Here is a 24,718-nt window from a genome sequence, read left to right as displayed (position 1 = left end):
ACATCTCTCACCCCTCATATGGAGATACTGCACAAGGAGCTAGGCTATGCAGAAACTTTGCTAAAGAAAGACCCCAATATTTCTACTCTAGATGGCCTAGTACACCTTGCTATCGAGCTTGCCATCCAACTCAAGTAACTAGATGTTGCATGTGACAACTGGGATGCAGCTCTTAAAATTATAATGGAAGTCCATAAATCATTTTTGGACAAACACATTATACATATATAACCCCATTTGACATAAGTGTCAAAAAGGGGAGAATATCCTATGGGGGAGACATATAAGGGGGAGAGGGCAAAAAAAAGGGGGAGAGAATAAAGAAAGGGGAAGAAATATAGAACAGACAAGATAGAAAATAAGCAGAACAAATATCAACTGAGGGAGAGCATGAAAGAGTATAAGAGCATTGAAGTCAAAGAGTATCAGTTAGCAGAGACAAATCTACTCAAATAGATTTTGGATACAGATCAGACATATTAACTTAGGGGGAGTTATAAATTTTGAGATATATAGGTTATTGCAAAATTTTGAAATTTTGAAGTTTTGTATATAAGCTAAGTCATGGATATGTTATACTTGCGAAGATTAGATTGATTATGTATATTCAAGTGTTTTTTGACACTCATGTCAAAGGGGGAGATTGTTGATTTCATATTGGTTTTGACAAGTGAGTCTCAATACACTTAAGACATTTACTTAGTTCATGTCGAACTAGTAATGCATGTCGAGTACAACATGTAAATATTAAACCATGTTGAGTTACAATGAGTGCCAAGTCACTCATATGTTGAGTCACTCATGTGCTAATTCACTCAAGTGCTGAGTAGATAGACCATGTAGAGTGATTCAAGTGCTGAGTAAATAGTAGATGTCGAGTAGTTTAGTTGCCGAGTCAGAATAGTGTATGCCAAGCATCATAAACCACATATGTCGAGTGACACGGATTGGGCATATTTGTTTGTTATGGCACAAACAACTATGTAAACCATTTTTCAGCTGACCTAAGGATAGATTTTGATGTTTTAGAGATAAGGACAGATCTACATGTAGATTCCCTATGCAATTACATGCATCCAATCCGAAAATGGGAAGGTTTAAGCAACAAAATGGATGAATCTCAGTCATAGATTCATACCTAACCCTAAGCCACCTAAGTCTTCTTAAGGAGGATGAAGCCCTAAATTTTTAATGATGTTGAGAGCATGGCAAAGGGGTGAATGATCAAATTGGAGAAGCAAACAAGATAGTTTGCAAAGCATTCAAGGTGACTTAGTAGTAAGAGTAAATTGCAGAATCAATTATGTGAAGAACAAAGGATAGAGGATACAAAATTGATACATTAGATCATGAAGGATCAATCAAAGATTGGATAGAGGTGATTTGTTATTAGGCAAGCAAGTGTCAACTGCAAGATCTATGTTGAGACATTTTGATAGGTGATTTTAGTTAAATCTCTTAACAGAGTAGTCTTATCAAGATATATGAAATCCTTTAATAGGGTGCTTACTTAATTGTAAGTTGAAGTCCTCTAACAAGGCACACTTCTAATAGGGTGTTGAAATCCTCTAACAAGGTGGGACTTAATAGTCTTTATAAGCCTTTAATAGGGCAGGCCTTTCACAAGGCAGATCATGATTCATGGTCAAACCATTGTTACCTTGATTGGATACACTTTATTGCTGTAGTAGTGAAGATTTGTGGGTGTCATCCTCACCCTATTTTTACCTTCTCAGTTGGAGGGTTTATGGGTAATCATATATGGTGTTAAGTGTGTGTGTTTGATTACATGTTTACATGATTGATGCATATGGTTTATATGTTATTTCAATTTATTATGCATGTGATATATGAAAGGTGAAAGTTTTATAGATCCAAGTTTAAACTCCTAATTCACTCCCCCCCCCGGCTCAGAAGTTTACTCCTTTCCCACTTGTAATTCCAACATGAATTGTATACAATTTCAAAGAAGTTAATAGAAAATGTAGAAAGCTAGTTGTTCATCCTAGATCTTATCTCTTCTTTTATCTGCATTTTTTTCTCTAAAATTTAATGGAAATTTTTATTAAATTTGAGTTGTAATTCACTCTAAGTTATTTTTCAATTTACTTTGCTAATAATCTAATGGGTAATGTAAATGCTTAATGTAAATTGGAAGAGCTTTATGGTTTTCATTGAAGATTTTGATAAGTATGAGATCTAGAAATGAATATTGATAATCTTTTCACAAAGTGTTAAGACAGTTCCAGAAGTAGATGTCTAATTCATGTGAGTTGATAGCCCAATAGATAAATCATTGGTCATCCTTGAAGTTGATCTAGTTCAGAATATCTTATATAGTGCAAAAAATCATATAAATCAATCATTTTAATATTATGTTGTTGAAGTTTTGAAACATCGTCCTGTACTTGATTCATGGAGTTCTAGGGTTTGATAAAATAGCTATTTGTCATCTCTTTTACTATCCTAGAATTAGAAGAATTAGGGCTAAGTAATCTATTATTTTGGAATTCATGTTGAGAGTTTGAGTTTTAAAGACATAAATATTGAATTCCCTGGTATAGCCACCTAAATTTTGTAGAGTTCAAAGTGGAAAAGACATCAGAATCTTGTTAGTTGGTCCTTTTTATTTTTCTTCTTAGAATGCCCATTATAGTCTCTAGTTGATTCCTTGTATCATGATCTTTTAAGATGTTGCTGAAATTCTATCAATCAGAAGCCAATAGTATGCATAAAATAATAGAGCTAAAAAATGAAATAATTTGTTATGCATAAGCATTGAATACTAAAGATTAGAGATATTTGTCCCACATTCTTCGTGTATGAACATTCATTGATGTTTTTATACAGAATAACTAACACTATTAGTGTCTTAAAGACATGAGCCTTTTGAGGCATAAAGCACTTGCGTGGGACCCAACCAACTCAATAATAAGAAGGATATTTGAACAACATGATCAATGATTGAGAAATGATGTGGCATATCCAATAACTATCCAAATAATGACATGTGGCATGCATATCGAGATAGATGAACTAGCAACATGGACATGTGGCAGAACATCACATTGTCGTGAGTGACATGAAGGATGACATGCGACAAAGTGACATGATGACATGTGGAAGGGATGATGATGAGGCAGGCCCAAGAATAGAGCAAGGATATTTAGATTGGATGACTATTATATTCTCACCAAAAGAAGATGCTCACTAGTTAACCAATGTGACAAAGAGACCCAATAATAGTGGACATGTCACAACGGGTCCAACATTGAAGTGGCAAATCTGGCAGTGAATCAAAGTATTCTACGTGGCACTAATGTGGCATAAGGATGACAATACAGTCAATTGGTTTAGATATACCATTAGGAGAATGCCACGGGTCGAGTAGGTTGACTGAGGTTGACCCAAAATTGGAGGGAGAGTTAAAATAAATGGTTAAAAATATATAAAAATTAAAATGTTTCCCTTAAATATGAAGGCACGGGATTTCAATTTTTTAAATATAAAAGGGTTTTTTAACATAAAGGTTAGACTTTATATTAAAGTGAAATATTTGCAAGATTTCAATGGCTTGTTCAACATTGAAGTTTGTGATCTTCAAATGGACGCCGGAGGCATGATTTTGACCCAAATATATGACTATCACATATCAACAGAAAAGTCAACTCGAAGTCTAGTTTTCATTTTTGCCATCAAATCAAGTGTAGGTAGCAGTGGGTGAGAGATATTCTCATACTTGTCTAACATGCCTCCATTTTCAACTGTATTTCTTATTTGACATATCATATTCAATTTTGAGCTAAATGGAGAAATGGGTTGCTACCAAATTTGGAGAGGATCCTGATAGTGGTGTTATTTTGTCTCCTGACCCATTTAGTGAGACTTTTTACAATTTTTTATCAACATATCTGGTTGCTTTCCAAAGGGTTTTCCCATCATTTTGGAAAGATATTTTGGAAATTTTGTTTGGCACAATGATGAGATCTAATTTCATATTGAGTTGAGGAGAGAGGAGAGAGGTTTTACTTTAGCAATGCATGAAGAGTCAAGTGGACAAGTGGCAGCTATTGATTAGATCCAGGAATTTCATTCTTCTATATCTTCTCTTTCTCTCTTTTTTGTATAGGGTTGGTTCTAGTCTATTGAGCAAGGTTTTAGCTGTGATTCCACCTTTTCTCAGCATTTTTTTCTCTGTTTGAACAACAATAATGAAGTCACAATGATAAGTTTTGGTTTGTTTGGTATTTTATAGGTTATTTCATACATCTTGAATATATTTATCTCAAAGAAATAAATACAAAACAAAAAATAGAAATAGTTCCATTCTGATTCTTGTCTCCTATCTCAATTGTTAGCAATCTTTTGTGATTTGTGGAAAAAGAACATAGATCACAGTTACATCTTGTTTAGGGTTGTATGTCTTAGTATATTTTGTTGTTGATTCAAAGAATTAAGCAAATGCTTGATGTATTCTAACAAGGTTATAGATTTTATGGAAGGATTCTGATAAGTATGAGATTCATTGTGAAAAATAATTTCTAATTTGCAAAGTGAATAGAAAACTCACAAATATCTTGATGTATGTTGTAGTTTATGAATTGCCCAATGGATTAGGCATTGATCTCAACTAGGAGAATGCATAATTTGTCATTTCATATCTGGGTTATGATGAACTCAATCAAATATAAAAATCATTTTCCCTTTTATGTTGAAGATGTGAAAGGATTACCCCCACTTAGCTTGTAAATGCATAGTTCATGATATTAGCTATTTCGTACCTTTTTTATTACATGAGTGAGGAAGATTCAAGGGTTAATATGCTTTGTTTAGATTTAGATCTATATTTTTGCACTAGTGATATGGATGAATCTAAGGTCTACCTGCATAGATTTTGTAGAGCTTGAAGTATAGGAGTATAGCCTTATAGTTTTCTTAGGTTCTAATCAGAGTGCATCCATCATAGGAGTTAGCTTTCCTTAGAAGTATTTTGTTTTCAGCTTCTTGGTAGTTAAAATTACTGTGAAATCAAAAGCCAACACAAGTCTTTAAGGTGCATTCAAGGATTTCAATCCAAGTAATAAAGGGTTCATTGAAGTCTCTCATTCCATTCAATCACACATGTATTTCATTTCCTAGATCTTTATTCTTTCTTTGCTGGAGATAGTGTAGTTGGTCATCAAAGAAGGAGATCTCCATTCATTCACAAGCACTCAAGCATTAAAGAATTTGATCATACTTACATCCATGGGCTTATGATTTTTCACTTGTGTTTCTATTTAATGTGTGAAGATATCCTACATCATATATACATATACATACAACCATTCATACATCGATATGGATAGTAGATTAGAATCCATCCATAGAGGTTTGACAAGCAAGGTAAGTATTTATATTTGTTTTTATTTTGAATGCTTTCTCATTTCAAGGCTAATTCCTAAACAAAGGCTTGAAAAAAGGAACCTCCCCCCTGCAAAAAAAACTTTTTTCTTGTGTGTAGGAGCATATTTATAGACTTTCAAATATATAGGACCATAAATTACAATGATAGGGCTTATCTTTTGTTGGAGCTTTAAATTTGAACCTTTTTTTTGTGGTATGAGTACATGTCAACCTTGACCTATAGCCCATAAGTTGACATGTTCTAGGGGCTTCTAGATTTTCATAGTTCACATATTCTAACTTGCATGTTTCAAATTTGGCTTGGTTCCTATTTACATTGTAGTTTGATATTCTATTTTAAGATCCAATCATGTTTCCTCTACTATCCCTCAAGGTGAGTTTGAATTACACTTTTCAATTTAGAGCACTTACTTTGGCATATTGGATCTAATCTCTTTATTTAATTGATTGTCATATATGCCTCTATTATACTTGCATTACATATAGTTAATCAACTTACATTTATCAAATGTAATTAATCAATTCATTAATTAAGGGGAAGAATAATCATTAAAAGATATCCTTTATTATACACATTTGAGAGAACTTGAATTTATAATTGGAGCCCCTATATCCATTTTGGGTGTTAAACTAATTCAAGTTCTCTCGAACATTGAATGCCCCTCTTTCTCTTTCCCTAATGTGCATAAGATATTAAATAACACCTTTAATCCCCAATGAACCTAATATATGTTGCACCTTCAAATTTCATTTCATGTATTATACTCAAGTACAACATAAGGATGCTTCAAGCATTTTGATTTAGCAATTGATAATGTTACAAAATCTTACTTGTTTTTAACTAAGAAACTAATTGGGAGCCAAGTAAATAATCTCCAAACAATTACTAGTGGTGGAGATTAATGGTGGTGCAAATATAGTAGTATCTAACTATATCTTTGAACTATATAGTGGTATCTAGCTATGTCTAGGTCTATTCAAATTAAGTGCAAATATATCTCTTGTTATAATTCTCATTGACACATTTGGATAAGAAATATAACCTTTAATAGATCTACATAACTATTTCACAATAAATCACTAGTGTCCATGATCTTTGCTTCACTTGTGCAACATATAATCCTTTCCCTAATTCATCAGCCTTTGTCAAGAACTAGATTGGCTAAACCCAACTTACAATTTTTATTTCTCGCACTAGAATCAATGACCTTGATCAAAGAATTTTAGATTAAAATAGCTTAAATCATTCATAACCTCATTGAGATCATAACTTCATAAAATGTTTTATCAGTCACCCATAAAATGTTTTATTAGTCATCCATAAAATGTTTTATCATTTTTCTTGACATGTGGACCAAGAACATAAAGGACACTTATCACCAAATTAAAATTCTCTTCAAATCTCATCACCTTGATTGATAAAAATGCCAACTCATTAGACACATAATCAAAGAACATTCATTGGTATCATGAAGACCAAATAAGTAATCAAATCTATCTCATTCATCAAATTTGCTAAAAAAAATTTATCAACCCTTAAGAACATTATTACCTTCAATTAAAACACTTGTACATTCCTTGCAAACCCTCAGTGTCATTATCCCTTTGAAATGAAGGCATACCACAATGTCCTTAACATAATCAAAGCTATGCAACCAAAGATCTCATCTTCAACACATATACAAGACTGATCTTTGCAACTCTGTTGCATTACCAAATAGTAAATTATCCAAGTACCTTTTGTGGTCTCATAACTTTCTCAAATCATCATGTCAACACCTGACTTGGCATGAACCATGTAGACAACCTACAAATCATCCCATGAGGTAAATGATTATTGATCCTCAATAACCATTATTTTCCATTTCACTGAACATATTATTTTACTAATAAAATTATTTAACAGACACACTGACATCAATGACAACACAATCGATCTTGCCAACATAGTCAAATGTAATAGTCCTCCACTCATTTATATGTAACTTTTTTGCATATGATTTCAGTGACTCATCTTTCTTGGTCAACTTACATCCAATAACACTTGTAGCACATATTAGTTTAGAATTCTCCAAATGAAGTTTCATTTACAACTCCTTGACATAGTTGGACTGAGAAACGAAAATACCTTTACCATTTTGGTTTACTTGGAACCCGAGAAATTAATTCAACTCAGCAATCACAGACATACCAAATTCCTTATGCATTTATTCTATACATTTACCGCACAAGTCATCTTTTCATCCAAAAACAATTTCATCGACATAAACAATGACAATTATAATTTAATTTGAATAAATATTTAATAAAAATTACTACCTACTAACCCTTTCTAAACTCTCTATCCAATCAAATACTTATCTAATTTACCATACTAGGATCTTGGTGCCTCCTTTAAACCATATAACTCCTTCAATCTATGCATAGCACTTAAATTCTCTTTGGATATGAAACCTTTCAAGAATGATGACTTAACATCCATGTGATAATCTTTGAAATCTTTATATGTTACAGATGCTAAGGATATTTGGATCACCTCCTTTTAACAAACACGGACACAAGTCTTATCAAAATCAATACCTTTAATATGAGTATAACCCTTTCATACTAATCTTTCTTTATTCATTATTAACTTACCATTCTCATTAGACTTATTCTAGAAAATGCATTTTGCACCAATCACATTTGTATCAATTAGTCTGGATACAAGTTCCCAAACCCAATTCTTCTCAATTTGATCAAGTTCTCCCTTCATTTGTCTTACCAAATTATGATAATTGCATGCTTCTTTTCTACAAATTTAGGCTCAATTTATTAAATTAAACTCAATAAGACTTGCTCTCATGTTTCTCTACTTCTAGTAATAATGCCTCTATTCTTACCACCAATAATTTGGTTATTAGTATGGTTTCTCTACACATACCTTGGTATCTTAATTGTACATGTTAGACCCTTCCTTGCCTCCACTTCTTTCTTATTATCATGTTTTTCCCTTGAATGTTGTATTAGACTCATAATTAATCTATTTCTCAAGAGTTTTCTAAAAATCTTTATCAAGTTTCATATTCAAACCTTTAACAACCTTATTCAGTCTCTTATTGTAACATTGATACACTTTTGTCTTTGTAGAATATCCCATAAATATATCTTCATCAAATCTAATGTCAAATTTGTCTATATTATATTTATCTCTTTGAATGTAACATTTACCTCCAAAAATCTTGATATACTATAGCTCATATGAAATCTTCTCACATTTATTTGGGTCAAGAACTATGTTAAGTGTGTGCACAACTATGTGAATTGCTTCTCTCTAGTAAACTTCTAGTAGATATGATTCCTTGATCATTGTCCTTGTTTCTTATAGTATCATCCAACTCATTCTTTCCACTACACCATTATATTGTGGTATTCTAGTAGTTTCAAACTATGTTTTTCATATCATGTTTCTCACAAAAGCTTTAAATTCATTAGAAATAAACTCTTATCCTATGTTTGCTCTCAAAAACTTAATCTTTCTATCACCTTCATTCTCAACTCTAGCCTCAAATATCTTAATCTTCTCACATGCTTATGATTTTTCTCTTAAAAGCACAACCCAAGATAATCTTGAGTAATCATCAATGACAATTATAAAATACTCATCACCTTGTAAGATTCTCTCTCTTGTCAAACCACATGGATCAGTGTGTGCTAGATCCAATAAACAGATAGATAAATGTTCCTTTATCTTGACAGATTTTTTCCCCTCTATTTTCCTTTTTAATGTCCCTTAAAAATAGTATTGTCTAGTTTATACAATCTTGGCAAGTTTGTAACAATATAAGATGAAGTTATTCTTATGAAACTATCCAAATTGATGTGGAAAATCCTCTAGTGCCAAAGCCAATTGTCATCAATTCAAGATAGTTAAAATACTTTTGTAACTCCTTTAAGCTAATACATGTTCTTTCTTGTCCTTTTTCCAAATACAATCATCAATATGGATCCATTCAATATCTCATAACCTTCATCCAGAAACACGTCATCATAGCCATTCTTACATGTCTATCCAACACTCAAAAGATTGTGACATAAACCATTCATTTAGTAAACATTGTCAGTATTATGTTTTCCATAAAAAATAATTGAACCTCTACCAACAATTTATGTTGCCTTATCATGACCAAATTTAATAGAACCACCATCATATTTTTGTGTTATAGATTTGCTCCTATAATTAGTCATATGGTTAGAACATCCACTATCAATCACCCACTCATTCTTATTTTTTTAACATACAAAGTGATCTCAATATTATCATAAAATTCCAAACATATGTTGGAAATATCAAATCCAAGTTTTTTTTTAATGTTCTTCAACATAAAATAATATTCTATTTCTAACTCATCATCTAATATGCTAGCATCTTAATTCTGAATCATTATCTAATATGATAGCTTCTCTATTAACATAGTAATATTTTTTTATTGTACTTCTTAAACTTTTGTCTAGGACATGTCTTCAAACATCTTGTAGCCAAATAACTAATTTTTCCACATCTAAAACATTTTAGGGTAACATACCTTTGTATTTTCTAATACCTTTCTTCATCTTCCTTACAAAGTTTTCTTCTATCTCATATGATTCATCATCACCGATCAAATCTTCCTTTGTCTTTGTTGATTTGAATGTTATCATATATCTACTCTTCTCTTTTCTAAACTCCCTCAACTTAAACATGATCAGAGTGCCAAACAACTCTTCCATAGTAAACTTCTGCAGATCATAAAGTTTTCCTATGACTACGATCTTTTCACTATAGTTATCCAATAATGAATCAAAATATTTGTCATGACACATTAATCAATAATGTTGGTTCCTTAATTTTTGACATTCACTACATTGTCAACACTCTGAAAATAGCTGCTAACATCTTCCCCTTCTTCTACTCTCACATTCTCATTATGATATTTTATCTATTATCTTCTTAGATAACTTTTTTCTATCATTGCCTTCACAAATAGCTTTCAATTTTTTCCAAACTTTATAAGTAGTCTTCAATGAAATAACCTTATCTAACTCAATTTTTCATAAAGCAGTAAAAATTGCATACCTCAATTTCTGATTCTCCTCACATGTAGTAATTTCATCTTGAGTATTGAAACCATTATGTGGTGACATATAATTTTTCTCCACATGATTCTAGATAGCGTAACAGATTGAAATCATATATCCTTTCATCAACAATTTTCATGAAATGTAGTTTGACCCATCAAATGCAATAATTTTCAGTTTGTGTACTATTGGATTTGCCTCAAGTAGTTAATCTCTTCATCAAGGAACCAAATTTCGATACATTGCACATGTCAAAAACTAAGAGGGGGACTAAATCAATTATTTAAAAATAATTCATTAAATTTAACTAAATTGATAAGCACACCAAGCATTCTGAAACTTATAACAAAAATAAACATGAAAGCATGAACACAATGAGCATCGCTCTAGAATTTATGTGAAAACCCAAACTAGGAAAAACCACGCAAAAACTAATTCTTGTGAAATAAACTCTGACTAAGGTGACATTGGTTAAGCTAATTTTTACAAAAGGGATCACTAATAGTTTTACATCGTAAGTTGGCTCATTGTTGATTATGCTAACTACTATAAAATATAAAAAAGATGCTAATTACTGACATAAATAGGTTCACTGCCAATGCAATTAGGCTTACAACCACAATATAAGAAATATGATTGAATCCACTACTAAAACAACTGTTGTTGACACTTTACAATATAAAAATGATACATTAAAGTCAATTAATTTTTACAATCCATGAAATTCTATTTGTAGTACTTCTAGATTAGATTTTTTGGATCACACTTTGTGATCCATCATATTATCATAAAATTATATTATTATTATTATTTTATCTTATTGTTGTTATTATCATTTGTTATTATTATTTATATTATTTTTATTTTTATTTCTTTGTTTTAGTCTGTATTTTTTTTCTTTTTTCTAAGTTTAGGCCTCTCTTTTTCTTTGTTGTTTTGTTGTTATTATTTATTGTTAATTTAATTCTGGTTTAATTGTTGAGTTTTTAGTATTTTCTTTATTTAATTTATGCTATTTTTGGGTTTCTCCTATTTTGTAGAGTTTTTTCCTTTTTCTTATGTCTTTTTTGGGTCAAAACTCCATTCCTTGACCTTTACTCTTTCCTAGTGCCTCTTGCCCCCACTTTTTACCCCTTCTGTTACTATTAGATCTGCATTCATTCTATCTTTATGGTGATTTCTTTCATCTTGATGGTGGATCATAGAGTCTGATCCAAAAATGTTGATGCAAAATCTATATACATAAACTATTCTAGAAGCACTGCAAACATAATGATATCATACTTTGCTATCAATTGCATCAACTCACATAACCTTCAATGCATAGATCTTTCCTTGTTGGATTCAAACACTTCATGTATTACAAGCATACAAGCATCACACCAAAAATACAAATCATCTATCTTCATATATTTCTCATTGCATCAACAAGGCCAACCTAAATCAATTTGAAATAGGTTACATCAAAGAATTCCCATGGTGGAAAGGAATGAAACATGAACTACCTCACTCAATACAACATGCCTTATGTATGATACCAACATACGTGATTTATATACATTATACAATAACTGACAGGATTGAAGCACAATGAACATGCTCAAAATAGGACCAAACCCAAACAAAAATTCCACATTATGTTGCACACTAAATGAGATGTGCATGAACACAAATAAGGATAAATATTTAAAGCATAGCCTTTGGTACACACATCTATAAATGCACCAAAATAACCAACTCATGAATAAATTACATATATTCATCAAATATATTGACATAAAAAATAAATGTTAATGACAATAACAAGAATATCATTAACCTTGCAATCTAACAATGAAACCCTTCAAATATCTTAAGATTGTTTTAACTATATTGTAGTCAATTCTATGAGGACTAAACACATATCTAGAAATACCTCCCACTACTTGGGCACTGTCTAGTTTAGTACAAACCATAACAAACATCTAATTAGCAACTAAATGCAAGAAACTCTTCTCATTTTGTCCATGTCAAATGAGTGCATTGGACAATTTTGAAGAGATAACTTTGTTTAAATTATAAAAAGCACTTAATGATCAACAATCCTTAACATTGAACCTTATAAAACCAAGTCCATATAATTACTTTGGTCTAGAAATAAATTTATACTCATTCCATTGGTTCTAATTTCCATCCCAATAATGTGTTTGGTTGCATCAAGATTTTTTGTTTCAAATTTAGTTGCAAGTTGAGAATTTAGCTATATTTTACACATCATAGAACTTCATTCGAGGCCATATAAAGATATTTTGAGTTAAGGGGAAAATTAATTTAACCTTTTACCACACTTATTTGGTTGTATCATATCCATATCCTCCTCCTAATCATCACGTAGGAAAATAATTTTCACTTCCATTTTCTCATCCTCTGAATAATAAACAACAACAATACAAAAAAAATTCTAATGGATGTCATTTTTGCAATAGGAGAAAGCATTTCATCACGATCAACTCTCAACTTTAGGGTAGCCTCTAAAAACCAATCTCTCTTTATACTTCTCAATACCTCCATTTGAACCAATCTTTTTCTTGAGCACCTATTTGCAACCAAACATGGTTTTTGTCCTTTAGGAAATGGTTTAAGATCCCACATATCATTATTTTTAAAAGCCAATATTTCTTTATGATGGAAATATTTTTTTGATTCAACATATTCATACCTAATGCATCTTTTATAGACTTGGGCTCATTTATGATAGTATTAAGGGAAAAATACATTTATAATCACTAGGTGGATACCTTCGAGGTTAATGCCTAAGTCTTGCAGACCTTCAAACAACTTAAGTTAAAAGGCCCCCCTATTCTTTTGAAGATTGATAGCTAGAATTTCTCCTTAACTTCTTATCTAATAGGTAGTCTTGATTTTAACTTTATCAAGAGTACGAAGAAATTGAATCACATATTCCTATTTACATTGTTATGGCTTTAATATAATATAAGATTTAGTTTCTTTTTAAAGATATCCCACTTCTACTATGCATTACTTTTTGCATAATCAATCCCAAATCTTGAATCCTTATGTGCACCATAATTGTATCCAATAAAGATTCATTTCACAATGTTCTCAAATCTTGTTCAATTCTCCTTCAACATGTATATATGCCTTATAACAAAAAACTCTAAGATGTCTCAATGAAAGATTATGATTTGACCATTCATCTAATATAGACATTTTATCAACAAGAGATAATGTAGGATACCTATTAATCAAGCATAAGGCAATATCAATAGCTTTAGTCAATAACTTTTGTTCTAGATTAGTACCACTCAACATACTCCTAACCTTCTCCACCATTGTTCAAATTAGTTTGTCTGCAACTCTATTATGTTGTGGAGAATATGTAGTTTGTTAGCACAAATGCTGATGATACTACATTGGGGGAGTATCCTAAGCATTGGAGAGTATTGACATGTTGTATTCATGATTGTGTTTGTCATTGATGTCAACATAGCAATAAGTCTACGAAGATTGCCAGAGTAACATATAGAGATCTTAGTTGTACGGACAATGTTTTGATTATCTGGTGATGTATGGCTAAGGATATGTTCTATACTGTGTTCTAATGCTAAGGTTAAATGCACAAAGTCTAAGTTGAAGATGTACGAAAGATATGCTTAATTTACAGAGAGTAGTGTAGAGACAAAGTGCGTGGGAAGCAGTTTCTGATGTTTGTATGATATCTTTCATTTGAGATGTAATAAAGAGATGTGTAGTCAGTTAGTGATAGAGGATAGTCTAATGGTGACATCAACAAGTGCACAAACCCTAGTATTGTACGTGTAATTTTTTGTATAGATTGTGAGCCGACAGTGATATTGTAATTGTGAATTAATTAATTATCTTATTATAATTAATTAGGAAAGTCTCAAGGCTGACTCAAGGAATTATTTTGAAGATAGGGTATAAAGGAAAGTTGTTTTCCTTTCTTGTGTAGTATGGAATATAATTGAGTATGCGAAGTGATCAAGGAAGTGTGAAGAGGAGCATAGTGCTTATTGAATACGTGCAAGCAATCCAAGGGATTATTGGATGTGCGTTTTGTGATCTGGTTACAAGATTTGAAGGAGAAGAAGTCTGGTTGACAGGACGAAGGAAGAAGAAGGAAGTACATTTCAATTCTATTATTCTGCAAGGAATAATACACATATCATTTGGATAGTGGGTTCATTGGTCATGCCTTAAAGTTGTTTGGGTAGTGGGTCCAACTGTTTTCCACAACCCCTAACAGGGTTGGAATCTCCCAACAGTGATTCAAAGTCTCCTAACAAGGACTGATATGTACTAAATGTATTTATGGACTCCTAACAAGGTCCATCCTCTAATAAGGAACTTTTATATTAGTACATTATTTTGTGGGTACCATCCCCACCAGGGTTTTCCCTCTGATCAAGGGTTTCCCTAGTTAACATATCTAGTGTTATTGTGTATATCTTGTTGTGGTTTCTGATTATATTACTCATATGGTTAAGTTTGTTTAAGGTTGATAATTGTGATAATAGTTGCATAACTGAATATCAAGTACTAGATATTGTTTCAAATCATGAATTGGGGCTTGGAATTCAACTTCAATATTTGTTTCCTTAGATAGGGGCTTTGAAGCTCTAAGAATTGGTAGACCTTCCCAATCCCTTATAACTTACTCTAGATGTTTTTAGAGTGTTCCTCAAGGCTCTGTCCAAATTTAGATTGTGCCACTCATTTTGAGGTGACTTCCATATGGCTCTTAGATATCAAAAATTGAGAATCATGTACGTGCTTGCCTAGAGGTGGAGAACTTGTGCTCTTGAAAGAGAGGTCACAAGTTCAAATCCCACAAGGGGGTAGAATATGTACACTTACTTTGTAGCATAGTTAAGTGCCTCCTACAAGAAATATAAGGCAGTCCCATATTACTATCACCATACATAAACCCACAAAGATATGATTGGTATTGTAGACTATATGAAGACCTTTCCTTTGTTCAAAGAATAGATAAAAGAGAAATGACTTTTCCTTTCATTTCCTCTCTCCACCAACACATAACCAACACATAATAAAGAACCTTTCCACTTTCTTTGTCACCCAACAAAGAAGATAATAAAAAACCTTTCCTTTTCTAAATTTACAATATATTTTAAAATATTATTTAAATATCTACAAAATGAGAAATATAAATCACATAATAACAAAAAACCAACTTATTGTAATTTTATACCTCTTCGTGCTTCCTTTACTCGTGTGGGGTAGGGGGCTGGAAATTGGAAGAAGCGATTCAAAATTGATAGTTGATGGCCAATGGGCATACATATTTTCATGTCCATTAAACCCCACTCAGGCATAAATCCTTAATTCCTGACGCCTCACAACTTCACATATCTGACTTAACCTTCTGCGAGGAAGGGCATGTAAATTAGTTGATTGAATCCTATCAATGGCGGCGACACCTTTACCACGATTTATATCGCCAGACCACGTTCTGAAGTTGCTGAAAGCTGAGAAAAACTCAATGGCAGCTCTGGCCATCTTCAACAACGCCACCAAACACACGAACTACAAAGACAATTACGCAATCTATCACATGATCATAGACAAGCTGGGTAGCGCTCAAAAACTCAACGAAATGACTGCAATTCTCTCTCGAATGCAGGCGGAGCAATGCTTGTGCACGGAGGGAATTTTACTGGCCGTTTTCAAAGCTTTCGCGAAAGCCCGCCGAGCAGAGCCCGCTGTCGAAATCTTCAGAAACATGGAGACTCACTTCAATTGCAGGCCTGGTATTCGCTCTTACAACGCCCTCCTCAACGTGCTCATTCAGTCCAATTCTCTCCATTTAATACCCCAGTTCTATGCGTACTTGGAAACAGTTAAGATAAACCCTAATTTACAAACATACAATCTTCTAATCAAAGCTCTCTGCAAACTAAAGCAATATGAAGAGGCGCAGAGACTATTGCTGTTTGAAATGGAGGCCAAAGGTTGTGAGCCCAATGCCGTGAGTTATGGGACTCTTATGAGTGAGCTCTGTAAGGATGGGAAAGTTAACGAGGCTGTGGAATTGTGGGAATTTATGGGTGAAAATGGGTGTAGGGCTGATGTTGTTTGTTATAATGTTTTGATTGATGGGTTTTCGAAGCTGGGTGAGTGTGATGAGGCTTTGAGGATTTGGGACAAGATGCTTGTAGACCGGTGCGTGCCCAATGTGGTGACTTATAACTCTTTGCTGAACTGTCTTTATAAGGAAGGGAGATTTGGGCAGGCTGAAAAGATTTGGCAGAGGATGGAACTGAATGGGTGCAAGCCTGATGTTTTTTCTTATGGGACCATGATTTTTGGGCTCTGCAAGCAGGGTAAGGTTAGGGATGCTGCAAAGATTTGGTCTGTAATGAGTCAGAGGGATTGTAAACCAGATGTGGTGATTTATAATACTTTAATCAATGGGTTTTGCAAGGAGGGTAAGGTGGATGAGGCCGTTATGGTCTGGAGGAATATGGTTGACAATGAGTGTGGTGCAAATGTTGTCACCTATAATGTATTGATCAGGGGTCTGTGTAGTGTAGGGAAGGTGACAGAAGCAATTGAGCTGTGGCAGGGTATGGATAAGAAAGGTGGCAATAGCCCTGATGTTATTACTTACGGGGTTTTGGTTGAGGGGCTGTGCAAAAAAGGATATGTTAATGGAGCACTTGAAGTTTGGAATGAAATGCGGAAGTTGGGGTGTGTTCCAAATGTGGTTGCATATTGTTCTATGATAGATGGGTTGTGTAAAAAAGGGAAGCTGGAAGAAGCTGCTGCAATCTGGCAGCAGATGGCTGAACATCGATGTAAACCGAATGTTCAAATTTATAACTCACTGATAAATGGTCTCTGTAAAGAATCTAGAGTCAGTGAAGCACTTTGTATGTTTGGTAAAATGAGGAAGGAAGGTGTTTCCACTGTGGCCACGTACAACATTCTTATCAATGGCCTCTGCAAATTAGGAAAAGTTGGCGAGGCTGGTCACCTTTTAAAGAAGATGCTGAAGGTAGGTTATTGTCCAGATTGTATTACGTTTAGCTCCTTAATTGATGGCCTTTGCAAAGCAGGAAGAATTTATGACTCATTGAATATCTGGAACGAACTTAAACTAAGGCCACAGGATCCAGATATCATGCTTTATAATATAATAATACATGCTCTTTGCAATGTGGGTAAGGTACAAGATGCCCTCAAGATTTTGTCTGACATGAAAACTGGAAATTGTTCTCCAACTATTGTCACTTACAATACGCTCTTAGATGGTCTTTATAAGATGAGGGAGATAGATAAGGCTTCTGATATTTGGAATGAGATGGTCGAGAAAGGTTGTGGACCAAATATTGTCTCATATAACACTTTAATAAATGGTCTTTGCAAAATTCATAAACTTCAGGAGGCCACAGAGATATTAGAGGAGGTTCTCAAGAAGGGATTCCTTCCAGATAATATTACATGGAACATACTTGTTAGAGCAATTTTCAAGAAAAAGGTTAGAAATAATTATGTTGAATTTGTTGGATGAATGCCATGCATTATACTTTGATTGCTTTGTTTGCTTGCCTACCTAGCATCCAACGGAGGAATGCTTTCAAGTTGGGCGCACTGAAAGGTATGAGACATTTTTCTATACTTTGACTGCAATTGACGTTATTAAGTATAGTGCAGTATAAGATACTATATTATAGACCTTGGTAGGTCATTCTTTTTTCTTCCACATTTTTTAGATCCAATGCACATATAATTTGTATTAATCCACTTGAATGTTCTGCTGTTAAAAGTTGAGTTCATTTGCTTAGTTATTCGAAGTTCATATTTGTTCAAATGGATCCCACTTAGAAAAGCAATGAGATGCTGATTGAACTCTCTTTTTTCTGAACTGCAAATACATTTAAGGACAGGATGATTTTGAACCTTCTGGAGGTTGAACTAAAGAAGCGGAAGAATTAGTTGAGACCTAATATCCAGATAACTCGAGCAAGTCTCACATTGATAAGTCTTTCATTAGGTCCATCCTAGACCAAGCCCCTTTGGGTAAGTTTGTAACTTCAACTTGGATGAAAATCTCTATAATTAATGTAAGCAAAGGAATATTAAATGAAATACAAAGAATCAATTAAACTTATGAAATAACCTGCCTTGTAATACACATAAGCCAAGCGAGCATTTTTCCAATTGAAATCTTGTTCAAAGGACTACAAGGTTGAGCAATCTGTATTGGATCTTGATAAATGATTAGAATGCTGGATACAACCCTGGTTCTAAATGGTGGTTGTAGTCATGCTTAGTTAAGCTTAAACCTGATAAAACATGCCTAGTCACCTTTGATCTACTGCAAAATAACATGTTATTTTTATAACAATTGACTAAGTTATAGTTGTAATAATAGATGCAAAACTTGTGAGTACTTTTGAGTTAGATGACCAAGTGAGTTGCTTTCCCAGCGAGTTTTATAAAACCTGCAGCCATTCTCTGGTGTAAAACTTGCAAGTCATGGAAAAATCATGATTGTTTGGTTGTGACTCATCCATTCTTGCTTCTATTCAAAATCTTGTGGTGACTGGTTGCCTGCAGTTTTAAAAAATGTGATTTTCACTTCATATTCACCCATGTCTGGCAACTTAGGGCATGTGATGACATTTTCTGGTGGGGACTCTGCCTCTCATCCCTGCCTTGTATTGTGATAGGGAGTGTGCTCAAGGTGCTACCCCTCAACGTTGTTGGGGGTGTTGCCCCCAAACCCCCACAAGGGGCACCCATCCTGTTGGGGGTGTTAGCCCCGGATCCCTATTAGGGGTACCACCTCTTAAACCAATTGAGATATCATACCAGATTAAAAACTTGATTACAATGAGAGGGTGACAAGGAATTGAGGTGTGACTCTTATGTGTCCAAACATAGACATTATTATTGTACAACTTGTGAAAAATTATTTAGACAAGACAACTTGTATGTATGACATGGCTAGTGGAAGTGGCATTGTAACTTAGTTGTAGGTTGAACTTGTTTTTTTTTCTAAATTTCATTTGTTTTTGCTTTGTAAATCGCTGAAGTGGGAAATTCTAGTAATTAAAAAGTCATAATTGCATGTACTGAATTAGATCGACACAGCACATGTCATTTTGCTGTCAAAAAGGTGGCGAGAAACAACAATATTCTTTGCGTGCCAAAAACCCCTAAAACCTGGTGATTACAGAATTCGCATGCCCTTTACAAGAAACTCTTTACAAAACCATGGATCAAAGACTAGGACATTTAGAATTGCACAAAATGAACTATCTAATAATCACCCAGATACAAGCATCCACCATCAAACACCTTCATAGAAATTACTGTCCATCCCTGTATCAGCGAATTGGAATAACCAATCCAAATTGTCAACCTTGTCAGCTTTGTCTTTCTTGAGAAACATGACCCCATTGCCTAGTGGTAATGATGGCCGAGTTACTCTTTTCCATATTTAATATAAATACCTGACGAGGATCCACTGCTCCAGGAATTAGTGGTCTGGGGTATGCTTTGGCCAAAGGATGCCCACTCCAATCTCTGTCCACACCAAAGATGTCGATGTCATCAAACAAGATGTCCGGTACGAAGATTCTTGCAACAGCAGCAATGCGTTTAGCTTCATTCCTTCCATGTTCAAAAGAGAGGCTAGGAATCTTGAGGATATTTTTGAATCCCTCTGTAGCAAGTGGCATCAGACAAGTAATCTTTTCCCAGAACCATTTTTATTGCTTAAACCTCTAGTTGATGAATGCAGGGGATCTTGTGGTCTTTGGAGATGATTTTTAGCCATAGGTCTAAAATTGTTACCAGGAATGCCATTTACTTTTTGTTGCTCCTTAAGTGGATGGGGAAATCCATGGCTTTGAAAGGAAGCTATCACCAAGTGACTAGAGAGAAATTTAGAATGCAGAAACCAACCTTGATTATGACTTTTCTAATCCTCCTTGCATGGTTCCACTTTATTCTCATTAATGTTCTATTTTTGGGGATCTAAATATATGTCCTTCGGCCTTCCTCTATTACAGTCTGCCATGCCATCGGAGATCTTTTAGTTTCTCACTAAGGGCTGATGTGATATTTCTGTAACATGCTAAATAGTAAAAATATGAAGTTTAATTAACCGATTAACTAAAGGAAAAGCATCAATCTTATCCTAATGAAAGGGGATATAGTTAAATCAGATACTTTCACATAAAGGGAAAAATACAAGATAACTGTAGTTTACATTTCCAAATAACTAGAAATTGTAAGAATTTGCCTTAAGGCAAAATTCACCCAAGAACAAAGAACTCAAACACAAGCACAATTGTAGACCAGAAAGAGTATGATCAGAATATTGATATGTATTTGATTCAATGTCATGAAAGTACACTAGGAGTGCCTGTATATAAAGGCTTTTGAGATGCATCTAGAATGCCTAGGAATCAAAATCATGATAAGTCATACAACCAGGCACATGTCCACCAGATATGGGTTATCCTCCATTAAGCACAGGAGTAAGTGCGATCATAAGAGGATAACACGCAAATTTATGTTGTAGACACCATGTGCTAAATTAGGAGTGCGAATAACTGTGTTGTCTACATGACAACTCAGTTAATGATGCAAACTCCAGTGTTGTAGACACCATGTGCTGAATTAGAGTTGTGTACTTCTGTGTTGTCAACATGACAACTCATAAAGGTACGCAAACTCCTAAGTGTCACAAAATACATAATAAAATAATGCAATATAATAAAATAATGCATTAACCTAAGTAAACTTAAGTAAAGTGTAAATAGTAAATACGTATTTACACCAGCACCCCCCCCTTAAGTGCAACTTAGGGGAATGCCCTTAAGCTTACAAAAATTAGGATGAAATGTGTGATGGGTCCCGGCTACTAGGCCATGTTAGGTACCCATGTACGTAATGAAATGCAATCTCTCATAAAGCGGAGAAAGAGGGAAAACCTCATGGGAAAAACCCTCCCCCAAAATGAAAGATGAAAAGACAAGATGCATGGATGGATGGAAGAAACATAGGCAAAGGTACAATCCTGAAGATATATGGTGGCCCTGAAACTTGCTCAAGTGTCCCTGTGTTGATGCTGATGGTTGCCCCTTCCAACAGTGCTGGAAAGAACGAATGTAGATCTGGCAAGGATGTCTGTAGAACCGGTCCCAATGAACCAACAGTCTCCTCAACTGATAAAGAGACCTCCAAAATTGCTGTTCATAAGGATCTACAATACGTCAACCTGTAAAGATCGATCATGTAGAGAATGGACATGAGGGTTAGAGTGAGCCCTCGCAACAACTGTAGAAGGATCATTTCATCAAAGAGAAGATGTACATCATCAATGATGTCTCCCAAGTTTGCTATGTGTGACTCCCCGAACAAACTTGCAATGTCTACCATGTAGTCATCCACTGCCGTTGGAGCTGGAAGACAATGTGTACCCTGCTGTGCTGAACCTATCACTGTGGCAAGATATGCATGTGGACTATATTGATGCTGTGACCTCTCACTGCAACTGTTGATAGAACCCCATGTATCTGAATCGGTTGAAGCACTATTGCTGGTGTCACTATCGGTTTCCACAATGTATGAAGTGCGGAGAGGAGTAGAGGATAAGCTGGGTGAACTTTCATCAAAGTGAACATCCTTCTCCACAAAAATCTCATGAGTCTTAGGATCCATAAGTCTATATGCCTTAACATCGTGTTCATAACCAATGAAATTACAAGGCCTAGGTGGTGCCTTGCATCCCTTGGAAGATAGGTTTGCCCATGCTGGACAACCAAAGACTCTGAAGTGACTCACAACTGGCTTTCTACCGCACCATGTCTCAAAAGGAGTCTTCCCGTCTAAGGCATTATGAGGAGACCTGTTAAGTATTTGAGTGGCACTGCTGATTGCTTCGACTTCAAGTGTAGGATCGAGAGACTTGTCTTTAATCATGCAACTTGCCATGGACTTAAGAGTTTGAATCCTCAGTGCTGCAACATTTGTCTTGTGCGGACTGAATGCTGGTGAATTCTGAAGATCAATTCCCTCAAGCTTGCAAAAGTCTTTAAGTCTTCTGTCCGCATATCTGTTAGATTAGGTGAAAAACTAATCTCCCAAGAACACCTGCATGCATAACCCTGTCACATGGATGAAGCAAAGAACAGAGGCAAGGAAAAATCAAGGAGGCCAAAAAGCCAGATCCATCTTATGGACATGCAAAGAGCAATATCTCATATAACCCAATAAGTGAATCAATAAAATACAAAGAGGTGAATCCTCATAAAGGAATCATGAAACCCGAAAAGGGAAACTAAATCCTAAAAAAGCTAGGGTTGCACAATATAATTAATAAAATATTAATTATATGCACCTACAAGATAGCTTAAGCAAACTAGAGTAATAGGCAACTTAATTAATTAAATCAAAGTGATTTAATTAATAAGTTAGAACAAATAATTACTCTAACACCCCCCCTTAAGCGAAGCTTGGGAGGAAGCTAACCTAGCACAGCTATGAAAGAGAATTGGGTCCCGGCAACAAGGCCTGATCAGGTACCCAATCACAACAAAATCTCTATAAAGAGGAGAAATAGAGAAAACCACATGGGAAAAACCCTACTCCAAAAAGAGATAGCAAAGAATGTTCCAGAAGAAGGAACAAAGAGATCAGAAGAGAATCATTGAAGCGTGAAGAACCACAAAACTCTGTCAAAATGCTGATCTGTAGAACCTCCATGGAAATAGAAGGCACGAACCATCAACCAAAAGAACCTCCATGGAAATAGAAGGCACAAACCATCAACCAAAGAAGCATAGAACAACAATATAACCTCCCCTTAAGGCAGGTGAGGTGACAGGCAGCTGAAAAGATGGGCCAAGAATCTCCTACAACACAGGAGCCAAACACATCGAGAGTGAGGTACAAAACACCAATAAAGGCACGTGTCATCGACACTGCATGAGGAATTAGAGAAAGAGGTCCTATAAGCGGCAAACAACTATCCCCCCATGGCACTTTATAAAATAGTGCGAGTACAACGAACCACAATGATGAAAAGGATCCCGAAACGCAAGGGTGGCACTTTATCTCAGTGCGTTGCATAAAGATGCTTACAATGAATATCAACAATGATCAGAAAAAACATAAGGCTGAAACAACAGAAGGTAGAGCCCAAAACGAAGCAACTGAAGCAACAAAATCGATCTCCGGACCTGAAACAAACAGAATATCCACCAGAATGCTAAAACGCAAAAGACTGAATAGGATGTGCCTGGAACAACAACCAGCATCATTGGAAAGAGCATAGAAAGAGCTTTCCAGCGATATAAAGAAGTCCAAAAACGGAGATCGGAAGCTCAAGATACGCCTCCTGGAGTGCAAAATAGAACATCTGGCTTTGACTGCCAAAACAGGCAACCAAACTGCATCAAAACCCAAAAACACCTGTACTAGCATCTCCGTCTTGGGACCAGCTTTCCGACGTAGTTTTTGGATTGGAAAAATATGTCCGTATGCTCAAGTTACGGAGAAAAAACCTCCAGGGCCTCTGAAAATGCAAAAAATATTAAAAAAAAAAAAATCTTTTTAAAAAAATCTCCACCACCAGCGGAGCGGCGGCTGGACAACAGGAGGGTGTAGGGCCACCGCGGGGCGGAGCAGTGGCGGTGGCTGCCGGCGGAGCCGCTGTGGGCTGCTGGCGGACCGCCAGCGGTAACCGCTAGCGGTGGCCGTCAGCAGTGACCGCTAGCGGCTCCGCTGCGGTTAATTAACCGCCGGCGGCTAAAACAGCCGCAAAACCAAAATTTTTGCAATTTTTTAAATTTTTGCCTTGAATTGCGTGCAGAGGCCGTACGACCCTGTACGGCAAAAAAAAATTGCGTCCCAGACCAATGGTGTCCAAAATGGACAAATTTTATATGGATTCTGGGGTTCTTGGGCGCTCTGAGCACAACGGTGATGTCCGTTTGAGCCCAAACTGACCAGAAAATAAGTTCCCCCCTAAATCCACATAAAAAGCTTCCGAAACCCTTGAAAAATGCAACTTCTGAAATGCTTCAACAAACCACGAACAGCGAGCAGCAACCTCGCTCTGATACCATGTTAGATTAGGTGAAAAACTAATCTCCCAAGAACACCTGCATGCATAACCCTGTCACATGGATGAAGCAAAGAACAGAGGCAAGGA

General features: G+C 35.0%; 1 protein-coding gene across 2 annotated transcripts in view; it reads left to right on the top strand.

The window, feature by feature from the left end:
* Window positions 1–15,787: 15,787 nt before the first annotated feature.
* LOC149551558 (uncharacterized) overlaps window positions 15,788–24,718 on the top strand; it is a 38,781-nt gene continuing 29,850 nt past the window's right edge. The window contains exons 1-3 of one of the 2 annotated variants that reach the window (XM_089787050.1): window positions 15,788–18,025; window positions 18,105–18,145; window positions 18,435–18,567. In XM_089787050.1, the coding sequence (XP_089643176.1) occupies window positions 15,953–18,025; window positions 18,105–18,145; window positions 18,435–18,483 (2,163 nt within the window). In that variant the 5' untranslated portion in view covers window positions 15,788–15,952 and the 3' untranslated portion in view covers window positions 18,484–18,567. Of the gene's footprint in view, window positions 18,146–18,434; window positions 18,568–24,718 lie in introns of both variants that reach the window. The other variant, XM_089787051.1, reaches the window with a different exon arrangement.

Source organism: Cupressus sempervirens, chromosome 6, assembly GCF_028749045.1.
Source record: "Cupressus sempervirens isolate cs-2001-9-10 chromosome 6, ASM2874904v1, whole genome shotgun sequence".
Lineage (NCBI taxonomy): Eukaryota > Viridiplantae > Streptophyta > Pinopsida > Cupressales > Cupressaceae > Cupressus > Cupressus sempervirens.
This window is presented reverse-complemented; position numbering and strand designations above follow the sequence as displayed.